Genomic DNA, 14,451 nt, shown 5'->3' with positions numbered 1-14,451 from the left:
AAAAAATATAATTAATATCAATGTTATAATTGCATATTCGTCAAACCTTTGGAAAGAATTTTAAAAAGACATGTAGATCATACGATATCTTTATTAGTTAATATTTTCGTAAAGAATTTTGACAGCAATTTTGTTTGTAATTGTGCAAGGAGTATAGTGCAAACTGCAAATGACTAACCTAACCAGCGCCATCTAGTAATAGAAAATTAAGCTTGCTTGGGAAATAAAACCAATATGTAATGCGATGTTTTCGGGTGGAAAAACAGTATAATGCTCTAAGGCTGCCTATAAGATTTTTTTTTCTGGGGAAGAGTAGGTAGGGTATTTTCTCCACCACAAAACGGCAATACACCTCCACACACTGTTTGAACTTGAACTTCCAGAGAACCTGCATGTAATCGGTTTCATTATAATAATTAATTCAATGGAAAGGGACTCTCTCTATCGAAAGAAAGGCGACTTTTTGCCATTTAGAACCTTCAGTCTAGCAAGGAAGTATATTTACTAAACTGAAAGGCTCTGTCTAGTATGGAATTGTGAGCAGGGTTGGCATGTTTAAAACAACTAGTTTTAAACGTTTAAAACACATGGCTTTGTTTTTTTTACAAATGTTTTAAACATGTTTTTTCAGACTTGTTTAAAACACATTTGGATACTTTATGTTTGATAGTTTGTGGTTATTTGCGTGTTTTGTAACTTTGTATTTTCATTCATTCCGAGTGATTTTGTTTATTCTGCACAAAAATCTGTTGCGTGGTTGAAAATGTATAATCAGTTAACAAAGAAACATATCGTGATGAGTACTCGTGGGCCTCTTTAAAATGCCTGGGTATGTTTTTTTTTTGTTTTCTTTTTGAAGTTTAAAGAAAATTGAATAGTGTATGGATGAAAGTCTTGTTCCTCACTTAATACACTGCACACAGTTGTTAATGTCAATATTTTGTTGCATTCACGAAAAAATGTCGTATTCCGAAAAACAGAGTAGCTACCACGTGGATAGAGAGGAGCATGGTAACTGTGTATTAGTTGAAGCTTCTTGAACAGCCTACATGCGAGATTTAACTTTTAAGATGAACAAAAATAAGTATTTTAAGAAGTTAGTCAAGCGTTTACTTTATAACTAGGAACATACTCCTTCCTTAGATTATTAACAGATTCCTTATTAATCATTATTCTTAGAAAATAACTCATCTTGGCATTAGGTTTTAAACGTTTTATTTGTTTAAAATGTTTTTTTCTGTTCTTGTTCAAAACATTAAAAACATGTTTAAAACAAAAATAAACTTTTTTTTCGAAAAAACAAACAAAAAAAAACAGAAAGTGTCTTGCCTCAGTTTTGAAGAGAAAGTCTCTAATGTCGTGTCGGAATCAGTGCTCGAAAGTGCAGCTCAGCTAATGCCTGGGTATAATAATTTATATGCAAAATTTAAACCTACTAAAATGAACTCGAAAACAATAGGCATTGACGTTTTAAGAGTTCGGCACATCCTTATTGAATGTGTCGATTTTAATGTCCTTAGACGAATGTTTCATTCTCCCGACTCCTTTTCATCCACGTTGGGAGATGACGACAGTCATTTAACTAATGTTTTTAGTGTTTTGAGAAGCACGGGCCTTTTACACTGTCTCTGGGGGATTGTTTAATGTCTCCTTATCTTGTTTACGAAACACTGTCAGGGATTATCTGCTTACGCAGTTTCCTCAGACTCAGAGGTGGATTGGTCGTGTGTGTCCTGTGGAATGGCGCTAACGTCTTTAGATTTTTATTTGTGAGGGCATTTAAAGGTAATTGTTTATGCCGTTAAGATACAGGACCTTCACCATCTGAAACAGCGCATTGATGCTTGTGCTTGTGTCAGCATTCAGCCTGACTTGTTGATCAAGGTTCAGCGGGAGTTGGCGCACCACTTGGATCTAACACTAGCAGTTGGTGAACAGCAAGATGAATGTACCATCTTGTAAAAAAGAAAAAAAAATCCTAAATTAAAGTTACAAAAAATGAATCATACCAATGTGTTTTTCTTGAAATTCTAACCCATTTTCATACATCGCATGCCCACCTAACAATTTAAAATACTGAAGCTCAATCCAAGATGGCCGCCATTTTGGTCGCATACCTTATCCGGTGCCCCACCCCTTCCCTGTATCATGTTTGTGTCTGTTCTTTTTTTCCTGTTTCACTGCCAGTCTGCTTCAGATGGGTGTTTCCGTATTTATGGACCACCCTGTATATATAGTCCTGCAGCCGGTCTAAGATACAAGCTTTGGGCTCCGCCTACGGGACGCACTCACACAGGTTCGTCCTGGTGGAAGCGTAACAACTTTTCCTGAGATTTTGGCCTGTGTATGGGACCACCCACCATCGTGAAAAAATTGGGGAGCTACGAAAGAGAGTTCTCTCTCTCTCTCCTCTCTTCTTTCTCATCTCTCTATTTCTAATCTTTCTTTCACTCATCATCCTTTCCTTTCTTTCTCATTCTCTCTTTCTTGAAGAGAGAGAAGCGACAGAGAGAAGAGAAAACTCTTCCTTTCCCTCTCTATTTATCTTTCCTCTTTTCCTTTTCTCTCTGTCTCTCTCTCTCCCTCTGTGTGTGTGTGTGAGAGAGAGAGAGAGAGACAGGAAGGAATATAGTAAGAGATGTCTCTCTCTCTCTCTTTCTCAGAGAACTGCTACGCCTCTTGTGGGTACGTACTTAAATGTTATTTTCCACGGCTACAGATATCTTAATCTCAGGGGGATAGGTTCTTTATTTAAGAATTCCAAATAAGAAAGCGTTTTATAGCCAAGAGGATATAGTAAAATGCAGATCTATATTCTGATAATCAATACAAAATACAGAGAATATATATATATATATACATATATATATATATACATATATATATATATAATCGAAAAGGTATTATTTTCTTGTATCTATTTCTCCTATAGGAAAAAAGCTTCTTCTTCCTTGATTATCGAAAAGGCTTCTTCTTCTTTTATCATCAAAAAGATTCTTCTTTGATTATCGAAAAGGCATCTTCTTCTTTTATCATCAAAAGGCTCCTTCTTCTTTTAAAAGGCTTCTTCTTCTTTGATTATCGAAAAAGCTTCTTCTTCTTTTATTGTGAAAAGGCTTCTTCTTCTCTTAAAGGGCTGCTTCTTCTTTGATTATCGAAAAGGCTTCTTCTTTGATTATCGAAAAGGCATCTTCTTCTTTTATCATCAAAAGGCTTCTTCTTCTTTGATTATCGAAAAGGCTTCTTCTTCTTTTATCAATTTCTTCTATAGGAAATAAAGGCTTCTTCTTCTTTCGTCAATTTCTTCTATGATAAAAATATGTGAATGGCTTCTTCCTTCTTCAATTTCCACTTCTTTTCTTTGGTAAAAGGATAATCTTCTTTTTCTTTCTTCTACCTTTTATGACAATCTCTTTCTTCTATTTACAAAAAATAGTCATCCCCTTTTATTCATCGCTGTTTCTTATTTCCTCTATTCATATCAATTCTTATTTCTTCTTTCAGCAGCAATTCTTATTATCTTCTATATTCCGACGAGATATTCTTATATTCTCGATAAATTCTTCTATTTATTCTTTCCACAGCAAATTCTTATTTCTTCTATTCTTCTTTGCCACTGGAAAAAGTTTTATTTCTCTCATTTATCGCAAATATTTCTCTTTACCATATCTCTTCTCAATAATATAGACAAATCATTAAGCTGCATTCCTTGTAGAGAATTGAACCAAAGCTATAGAGGATTTTAGGAGCGTCTAATCTGACAATAGCGCCTCCTCCTAAAATAACAACCAAGGGAAATAACCAGGATCGCTAATAACAAGCGCTGCCGATGGTCCAGTGCGACTAATAAAGAGCGCAACCGTAAAGTGCTTCGGGGCGTCTAATTTGACAACAGCGCCACCGGGGAGAAGCAACCAAAACATGGCAAAGTTCTCCTCGCCAGAGAATCAAAAAGAGATAGATTGCTGAATTTGTTCGCTTATTTAACAACTTTCCTAAACGTTTCATATGCGTCCATATTCTTAATTATTTTAATTTACTATATACAACATTCTATTTATTTCTTTTATAGTATTTAAACTCTTCTTTTATATATTTCTTCAATTTACTATAATATATATAATCCCTCTTCTCCGCTCTAAGTTTTTTATAATTTCCTTTGCTCCTCTTTATATAGCGTGCTGCCATCTCTCGTCGATTCCGAGAAACCATTCCTCCTTGCAACTTTCATTGTCTCATCGAAACTGGCACGTGACAGAACGGAGGGATTGAGGGAGAGAGAGAAAGAAAAAAAGGCGAGGAGAACACACTATATAATATGAAAGAGAGAGACAAGAGCAAAAAGTAAAAATGTCAGCGAGCGTTGATTCTACAAGTCTTTTCATCTTCTGTAGAAATAATAGCTCAATTTTAAAATGTATCGAGATATACAAGGTTCCCCCCATAAAGTAACCGAACTGTCAAAAAAAAAAAGAACCAAACCAAATAAAAAGGTACCGTATTCTGGCAACACTGCAAAGAGCTATATCTAAACCTCTCTGTCTAAACTTCCCGTCAGTGCATGTTTCAACCTGTTACAAGCATTCTGTATCGGAGCAAGCGTGCGTCAGATGCAGGTCGTGCGCAGGCGGCGTACAAAATACGCGCACCAAGATGGAACAACGTTACAGCATAAAGTTTTGTTACAAATTGTCTGAATCATTTACCACAACGTTACAGATGATACGGACAGTGTGTGGTGAGACGAAACCTGGTGTTTACAATATGACCCCGAAACAAAAAGACAGAGTGCGCAGTGGAAAAACAGTTCTCGCCCGTAAAGAAAAGAGCACGGATGTCGAAATCGAAGACAAAGATGCTGCTGATCACATTTTTTGGTTCCCAAGGACTGATCCACCATGAATTTGTCCCTGAAAACCAAACAATCAATCAGTGGTATTACAAGGAAGTGCTTGGTTGTCTCAGAAACAGGATGAAGCGGGTTAGGAAGGACCTCTTTGATTCTGGCCAATTGTTTCTGTTACACGATAATATTCGGCCTCATACCGCATTGTCTGTACAACAATACCTTGCTAAGCATTCAGTGACAGTGATCAATCACCCTCCATATTCTGCGGACTTATCGCCTGCTAAATTTTTCCAAGCTTAAGATGGCTGTGAAAGGGCGAAGATTTGACGACGTCGCGGACATTAAATTAAATGTTACGCCTGTTTTGCGAACACTTACTGTCAATGACTATCAACAGTGTTTCCAAGACCTGTACAAACGCTGGTCAAAGTGTATTGCCTCTTCTGGTGATTATTTTGAAGGCGATAAAGTCATTTGAAGGTAATTACTTGTTTTCTTTCCTATAAAAAAAGTTATTTTTTTTATGGGTGAATCTTGTAAATTCAGCCACTTAAAAGTATCCTATTGAAGGTATATTTACGAGGTTACGTAAGAATGGCACTATAAAATAGAAATCTTCGTGAGAATATAAATAGATATGTACGAGATTCAATTCCCCTCCTTTTATCTAATTTAAGTTTAAAATTAATTGGTGCGTGTCAATATTTCACAACTCAAATACATGACATTAATTTTCATGTAGAAATTTCACCAGCCATTAGTATAAAAAACTCAATATGCTGACCAAGGCAGTAATTTAATTTTATTATAAAACATAAACTAAACGTAACGTTTCAACCTTATAGCAATGGGGAGTAATGTTTGTGTATATAAATCGTCCTGTTTTTGTATCTTGTTACATTTGTACTTTGTGCAGAGTCTGAAGACCTTGCTATAAGGTTGAAACGTTACGTTAGGTTTATGTTTTATAATAAAATTAAATTACTGCCTTGGTCAGCATTATGAGGTTTTTTATATCATGGAAACAAGGCTTAATGGTGTTATAATCAGCCATTAGTGTATCGAGAGACAATGCAAAAGAAGACTTAACAACAGATTATTATGAGTCCATTTCGCTTGTCGCAATGAAGAAGTTTTTGCTATGCGATTGTAGAGCCATCTAGTGAACCACTATCCAAAATACTGTCTAATGGAATAGGAAGGAAATTCTACGAAAATTGTCTTAAGGTTAGAGGAAGGGAAGCATAGTCATTTGCAATCATTAAATGCTGCAGCAACAGAATAAAAATGGCGAAAGGTTGAAATAATGAATGATTGGTCGAGGAAAGGAAGGGAGGAGTCATTGCCCCACTTTATGTTTAATTGTGTCTACATTTGCCTGCAGTGGTTGTGAAAAAAAATTGATATGCCGTCATAGCTAAATAGTAGAACTTGGATGAAAGTCGTTTGGGGAGTGTGCTCGAGGGAAAGAACAACAGTCCCATCTAATTTCATGAACGAGAAAGCTTGTCTTGTCCTCGGTCTCGCATCGTTCTCGTTTCGATTGCAAATTAATGTCTCGTTTCTTGTCTTCGTCTGGAAGGAAGTATCATCATCTAGGTATAATTTCGAGTCGCAATATAGGCCTATATAGATTGATTTAGTTTATTTTACTTCGCTTTTATGCCACTTTTGGATAATCCCGAAGACCACGAAGAGTGAGGATATGATGAAATTGATGAAGTGAAGGGACACTCACAAAGAACACCCATGCTCAGGCCGTGATTCGACCCTGGGACCCCTGTCTTAACTCCGCCACGGAGACCGGCCATTATACGTATTACTTATATCTAGAATCAAGTAACACGGCTACTTTTTAAAATTATTACGCGCCCACATAATTTATAAAATTCAATGTTTAATGTGTTAATGTAAAACGAAATACTGGTGTTATTCTATGACGTCATAATTTGTTTGACGCAAATTTGTAGTCTGTTGCAATGGTTATTGACTAACCTTAAGATATGAGAGTCTTGGTTGCTAAGTGATGTGATTTATCGATTTTGACGGCGAAAGTAAGGTAATTTCCAAATGAGTGTTTCAATCTGTGTACTCGAATAATAATTTCACAGTTTTATTTCTAACAAGAAGTTTATTTTCGAGTGCAAGTGTGTGATATTAAGATCAGGTATTCTGACTGTGCAAGATTGAAGAGATTTTACATAAAAATACCCCGTAAGTTATTCCCACGTCTGAAAAGGCCTCATAGTAGGCTGATACGTCTTTTGTTCTCCGAAATGAATTAACAGTAAGAATATAAAAAAGGTAAAGTGCTCCCCTGTGCATAGCACTACGCTATGAAGGCGTATAGGGGGTGTGGGGGTAACGCCCCACACTTTCTTGATCCGGTCGTGAGTGGGGATGATGTGATCAACATCACGCCCCTGACCGCCTTTACCCCCCAGGGTTTCACTGAGTTTAAACCGGGAACGTGACAAAGTAATTTGAAACCACTGATATTTATCTAAGACTATACACTACAAAAGATATCACCGAGACTATGTCTGGGATGTCCGAATTCTTCCTCCTTTTGGTGATTTTGATGCCTGCAGATATGGCTACACTGCTAGTGATTCTTATGCGGCATAAAAGGAGTTCCGAAACGCATGTAGCTAATTACATGACGCAACCTCCTTTCCTAATCATAATATAGCCTCGTTTCCATTCATGTCTGTTGCCTTTTTGCACACACGGAGGCACCACGACATCATTACCAGAACTTGATTGTAATAAAAGAATGAAGTCCATACTGTTGAGATGCGCTCTGACATATAAACATATATGATGGTGCATACATTGTTTGCATGTTTATTTCTTCTAATGTCATGCTTCCTTGCCTTTTTCTTTGAGTTCAGTTGGTGCCGACTCTTGATGTTTCTTTATACTGAACGTGAATCTATTTGGCATTTTCAGGTCGATGGTCATATATTTCGATGTTCTCTTCTTTCTGTTTTGTTTTGTTTTCTTCTCTTCCGTTGTCTGCATCACTTTCATTATTTTCTTTCTTGTGTTCCCTATCTTCCCCTACTTCAATACACTCTTTGCTTTTTATTATCTCTCTCTCTCTTTCTCTTTGTACCTTTTGTCTTGTTTTCCCTATTTTACCTTTCTGTTTGCTTTCATCCTGCGTAACTTTTTAAATTTCGTTTCATTTTCTATGTTTCTTTCTTTTTTCTATGTATCCTCCCTTTCTTTTTATTTCCTTCTTTCTGTTCATTTTCTTATCCTGTTTTTATTTTCCTCCTTTCTTTTCCTCGTTCTTCCTGTTTCTCTTTCTTTGAATCTTATCCTTTCTTTCTTTCTTTTTTCTGCTCATCTCTCTTCCTCTGTTTCTATTTAATTCAGTTTCTGTATATTTCTTTCTTTCTTTCTTCCTTTTTCTCTATGTCTTCCTTCTCTCATTCTGTTTCTCTACTCCTTTCTTCCTGTCCTTTTGTTTTCTCTATTTCCTTCCTCTGTTTTCCAATATATTTTTATTACTTTCTGAACATTTCCCACGAAGTCTCATTGGGTGGATAGAAGGGCGAGCTACAGCCCAGCATTGCCCACCTAGTGGCTACGGCCCTTTTTGAGAAAGTAAAACAGATCATTCCCAACCATCCCGGAAATTGGACACGTTCATTTCAAATTAGAAAAAAAATGTTCCAGCAGGAAAAACAAAGTGAAAAAAAATTACATAAATCAGGAAAAGTGAGTGTAAATTTCAGCACTCATGTTCTAACCACTTAATACAATGACTAAATGAACCCCATGAGTTTTCAAAATTTCAAAAAAACGATTTTTTTTGCGAGCTTTCAGGCTTCACGATTAAGATTTTCCAGCATTTCTCAAAGATTTTTTTAAGCTAGGTGTGTAAACGTTAATAATAAAATAATAATGACTGTTCACTTTAGTACGTTAACTGTATGAGACGTAAAGAAATAAAGGAAACAGTTGTGCAGGACTAACACCCATCTGCTGGATCAAGTAGAAGTCTATGTAAATGACAAAACCGCCGTTTCTGACACAGTACATAGTTTGAGTTGTCTCTGAAGCAACTTGTTTACGACTGCTGTGCGCGGATTTTTTTACAGAATGGCCGCCGGTTTTGGGGGACTGCCCCCGAGTGTCAAAGTAGTCCCAGTCGATGATACATTGGCCGTAGTTTACTAGTATTATTGTCATTTCTACTATTTAGTTTTGTGACACGGTCTGAAGTTTCCTGACTTTCACGTAGAAGTATCGCCTGCCCCCGTGGTGGAGTGATTAGCACATCGCGCTGCGACGCCAGGGGTCCCGGGTTCGAATCCTGGCTTGGGCATGGACATACCCATCTTCGCAAATTAGCCAAAAGTGGCACAGAAGTATCTTTGATCTGTTGTTTTAAGTCCACCTTATGCACAGATAGGCTAATCGGGACTGGACCCACAGTATAAAGTGGGACCCGAACCACTGTGCCATGTGCTTCCACCGGATATCGAACCGTGGACCCTTGATTACAAGGCGACGACCTTATCACCACGCCATCTTGAAGGCCACCCATGGAAATATCAACACAGACACAGCTGCGTCCTTCCTGGAGTAGGAAACTGCCATAAATACACAAATATAGCTGATTTTCGCATTTTGTCCCTGTATAATCTATTGAAGAAAATCAACCGGTAGTGACGTCACTCACCTGCGCGACATCCGGCGCTGATGCCATTCCTCCATGGACTTGATGACTGCCTGCAGAATTTCCCTGTCGTGAATTTCATCTTGGGCCTCCTGGTCGGGGGTAGCCCACCTTGAACCTTGTGCTTCCAAAACTGAAAGAAAGAGAAGGTAATTACTCCCTGCATTTCTTTGCTCGATATATTCTTAACAATATCATTAATTACATATTAAGGTGTGTGAGGAGATAATAATATGCCTTGGAAGTTTAGTGGAAGATAGGTACAGTACTTTCGATAGCAAACACCACTCTCAACTCTACGAAACTTATAATTTCGACAGCTAACGTCACTCTGATCACGAGGGACTGAAGATAACGACAGCTAACGTAACCTCAGAGACTGAAGATATCCGCAGCTAATGCCACTTCAGAGACTGAAGATATCCGTAGCTAAAGTCACTCTGATTTCCATGGATTGAAGATATCGACTGTTAACATCACTTTCATCTTCGGAGACTGAAGATATAGACAGCTAAGGCCACTCTGATCTCCAGGGACGGAAGATTTCGACAGCTACAGTTACTCTGATCTTCAGAGACTTAACATATCGACAGAAAACGTCACTTTTATCGTAATAGACTGAAGATATCGACAGCTAGCGTCACTCTTATCTTCAGGGACCGAAGATTTCGACAGCTACTGTCACTCTGATCTTCCGAGACTGAGATTTCAACAGCTAACGTCACTCTCATCTTCAGAGACTGGCGTAGGAGTCGATCGCCAACATGGATATGTCTAAAAACTCAACTAATAATAATCCTTGAATTAAATAATTGAATTAATGTTCTAGCGGATGACAACTGAGAAATTGCCCCAAGAGGGCAGGTCTTTAATCCGCCACTGCTCCTACTATCCATATTGCGGTTAGGTTAGAGGTAGAAAAGCGGCGCTGTAAAATATGAGAGTAAGTGTAATACATTGGGAAGTCATGTGAAACTTCACATGAAGTAGTAATGGATTAGTATAAACCTCACATCCCGACACAATGCATTCCTGAATATATTTCACCGTCATTAAGTTATAAACGGTATCCTCTTAGTTTTCCTTCCTTTTTAAAAAAAAAACATGGTGGAGAGTTGAACATTAAGTACGTAACCGAAAGTGAAATCAGCAAATTTTACACATTAATGGAACGATAATTCTGATATAAAAGTAACGTTGTTCAAAGAATCACATTTCACTCTGCATAAGTTCGGAGCCAGAACGGATGTTTTCTCACCAGATGGCAGCATAAAACACATCCATGTAACTTTCTCTCATTGCATTAGCAAGTGATAAAATTTTAATGTGCTGTAAGAAAAAGTATTTCACGTACCAGACTGGTTTATTTACTTTTCAAAATGAAGAAAATATACCACCGTGAGAAGGTGTACCTAGTCATATCATAAATACTGTCACAAGGTTTGCAGGAAATAGACACAAGATGGTTAGGGATAGTGTAATATCCATAGAATATGTGGTATACGAATATGTGAACACAAAACACCTATAGCTACTCAAAATGACCACCTTTAGCACGCACACAGTCCTTCAGTCTTTGTGGCCACGCATCAATTGCAGTACGCACGATATCTACAGGGACGTCCGCCACTGTCTTCACAAGAGAGCGCTTCAAACTGGCGATGTTGGGGTACAGCGCCTAGAATAACGTAGTGTGGAAAACGGCATGCTTTCGCGCTCTCTGGGTGGTTCCACTCGAAAATGATCCGCTAGAGGCGCTGGTGTTGACCCCGGTGCTTGGTGTTCGACTGCTTATAATGGAAGTAAATGGAGTTTTTGCTGCAACGTCTGATTCTTTTACATGAAGCATTTCTATGAATGTGATAATTGCTATGATATTTGGTACAGTGGTCGCGAAGATATTAACGAACATTCTAGACAGTCGAACACGTCCTGTTATGGTCATACTTTCGTTAATAATACGGGAGAAAAAATACGCGTGGAATGCTCTTGGCAACTAAATTTTTGTGTATGAATTAGGTTCATTATTATTATCATCATCATCATCATCATTTCTTTTAAAGATATACACACTGAAGCATTTGTATTTTTGATATTTACTGTCTCTTTTCTTCCGCTTTAAACTGATCGTGGCGATGATGATAATGATGATTGCATGAAACGACAAGGGGAAACTAACAACTTTCTTAGTGCCATCGACATGAGTGTAAGGAAACTTTCAAACCAATGGGACACGGGATGTTCACACTGTCTCACTAGTGACACACACTTCCAGACTGTAAAATAGCATTCACTGCACATGAGGGTCGAAACAGCAAACGACACGTTCATATGGCGTATTCGCGTACTACTTGTTACTTCGGTCGGAAAGCTCCTTAAAGGAAGGGTGCTGAGACCGAAGCGACGCGCTACAGGGGGAGTTCCCAACTAAGTGACAAGCGACATGGTGCCTTCAGTCTATTAGCAAGCGTTGCTTGCGAACAACAGATAGGCGACACGATAAGCCACACGTGTCGCTTTGTCGCTTCTGCGTCGCTCAAACTGGGCAATTTCCTCAATAGCTTGCAACATGTTGCCGTGGTTTGTTGTTCGCACATACGCGATGCAATGAGTGTCTTGCTTTAGTGAGATTGCGCACCAAAGCGACAAGCGGCACGCGCCACTTATCGCTTGAGGATTTCACCAACCGAACGCTGGCCTGTGCTTCCCGTCATGCCGCTACGATGTGAAATGTTGCTCTTGATTGGCTCCTTTCCAAGCAACATGTGTCACTTCGGTATGCAAGTTGCTTTGGACCGAATGGCCCGTGTCGCTTTGGTGTGAAATCCTCGTATCGTTTGTCGCGTGTCGCTTTGGTGTGAAATCCTCGTATAGTTTGTCGCGTGTCGCTTTGGTGTAAAATCTCCTTGAGGAAACGATGCAGTCAGAGCTTTTGTCCCTACGGTTCGAAAGGCTGCATTGATTTCCGACTGCTCGCTTTCAAGCGACATTTGTGGTTTGTCGCCTCGGTATGAAATATCTCTCAGGATACTAATTATTTATATTCTAATAACATAGAAAAATAAACTCTAATACACAGTCCAAGACCTGACGTCCGGAATCACATTGCGATGTTTCTTCTTGTGTTACGCATGCTATTTATTTATTAATTTTATTTTACTTTTCTTTCCAAATTAATGCCATTTCGTGACTGCAAATCACTCCACAAATATAACTGTTTCCATCAATTCATTTACCGCCTTTATAGAGAAACAAATATACACAATATATTCCAAAAACTAACTAAGCCGCATTACTTTCATAACAAAATTAGAACCTGGGTCGATCGCACTGCCATCTACTTGTCATCGTCTCGGGGAACCAGTTTCTTGGGTCGTTTTCCACACTACGTTATTCAAGGCGCTGTAGTTGGGGTGTCTTTTTTTGTACGCCATTTTCTGAAGAACAGCGAACAATTTGTAGTCCAGAGAGTTAAGATCGGGGCTACCAGAGGACCAATCAGAAGTGGAAATGAAGTCCGGCACAGTCGTCTGGAGCCACTGCTGGGTCGTCTTAGCCTTATGGGCTGGCAGAGGCGCAGGAACGTTTTTCATTTGGGGGGTACAAAATTCAGTCTCCGATATTATATATATGTATATATACGTATATTACTTCCTATAATGTGAAGGCATGTGAAATATTCCATTTTAGAACAGCACACACGAATTTCTTGTTATTTAATGCAAAATTTGCACAAATAATTTTATTTCTTTGTTTTTCTTTAGAATTTATGATTATTTCAAAAACAGATTTTAAGACCAGATAATAATTCCGAAACATATAAAGCTCTGAACCTTGTTCTGGGCTCATTTTGAATTTAATGGAACGGAAAATCAGGAATTCGAAATGTGAAAATTGCGGACAAAGATACATCTATTCATTTTAATGCAGGTTGCGATTTAAAGGGTGTGAGAAGGATTCCCACCTCCTTTATCTTGAGCCATCCCAACCAGGAAAAATCATCTACTGGATATAGAAACCATGTTATTGAGTACCACTTCAGTTTAGTTCATTTTAATTTTGAAGTCCCATGGCTACATATAAAAAATATCTTTAAAAAAATCATGGCAAAGCACTTATATGTAATGTGTCTAATGACGTTCTTCAAGCACTACTTATTATTATACATACCAAAACCTAAATCCTTCATATCTCAGAGCAAGCAAAGAAAAGTTTCTTTGTTTTCAATCTTTGATGGACAATATGAAGAGCCAGCCAAGGTTTCTTCTCGTATGTAGTGGCATTAAATGCGGAGCGGTGAGCATAGCGCCCTACGATGACAGAGGTCCCGGGTTTGAATCCCGGCCTGGGCATGGGTGTTATTTATGAGCTTCATCAATTTCATCATATCATCACTCATCCTTATCTTCATGATTTGCCAAAAGTGACAGAAATGCGAAGTAAAATTAACCAAATCAATCAATCAAACATTCCCATCTCACTCCAAAGACCTTGTGAATCCAATCCAATATCTACAATTGAATGTGAAAGCGGGTTCGATGCAATAAACCTAACCCTAACTGATTAAGAGAAATTATTTAGAAGTTTTAAACATACTTTTCCTTTCATTAAATAGACTCCCAGTGCATTGTTTCCACGCAGAAAAATTTGCAAAAAATTGGATTAAGTCTAAGCCTTTTAGGTTTAAACTTAAAATGACGTGTTTTTTGTATCATTCGATATGAAATTAGATGTTAAGCAATTAGTGTCTTAATTCTAAGTATACCTAATACATAGGTAAAAACAAGTTCTCCTCCCTCTGATAAAATCACAAATCGCACTCTGTTTTAATGACTGGGAAACATTTCATTTCACCTAGGACTGATATTGCGATGAGACGAGTCGAGAATTGTCACACCTCATCTCGTCT

The 14,451-nt window shown here is 38.1% G+C and overlaps 1 protein-coding gene across 2 annotated transcripts in view; it reads right to left on the bottom strand.

Annotated features, from left to right (window-relative positions):
* The window catches only part of LOC145996395 (uncharacterized), a 243,414-nt gene that overhangs the window by 22,617 nt on the left and 206,346 nt on the right, over window positions 1–14,451 (bottom strand). For both annotated transcript variants that reach the window (XM_083132846.1, XM_083132854.1), the window contains one exon: window positions 9,546–9,675. In XM_083132846.1, coding sequence (XP_082988972.1) covers window positions 9,546–9,675 — 130 coding nt within the window. The remainder of the gene's footprint in view (window positions 1–9,545; window positions 9,676–14,451) is intronic.

The sequence above is a fragment of the Lepisma saccharinum genome, chromosome 1 (assembly GCF_977018435.1).
Source record: "Lepisma saccharinum chromosome 1, izLepSacc3.1, whole genome shotgun sequence".
Classification (NCBI taxonomy): domain Eukaryota; kingdom Metazoa; phylum Arthropoda; class Insecta; order Zygentoma; family Lepismatidae; genus Lepisma; species Lepisma saccharinum.
This window is presented reverse-complemented; position numbering and strand designations above follow the sequence as displayed.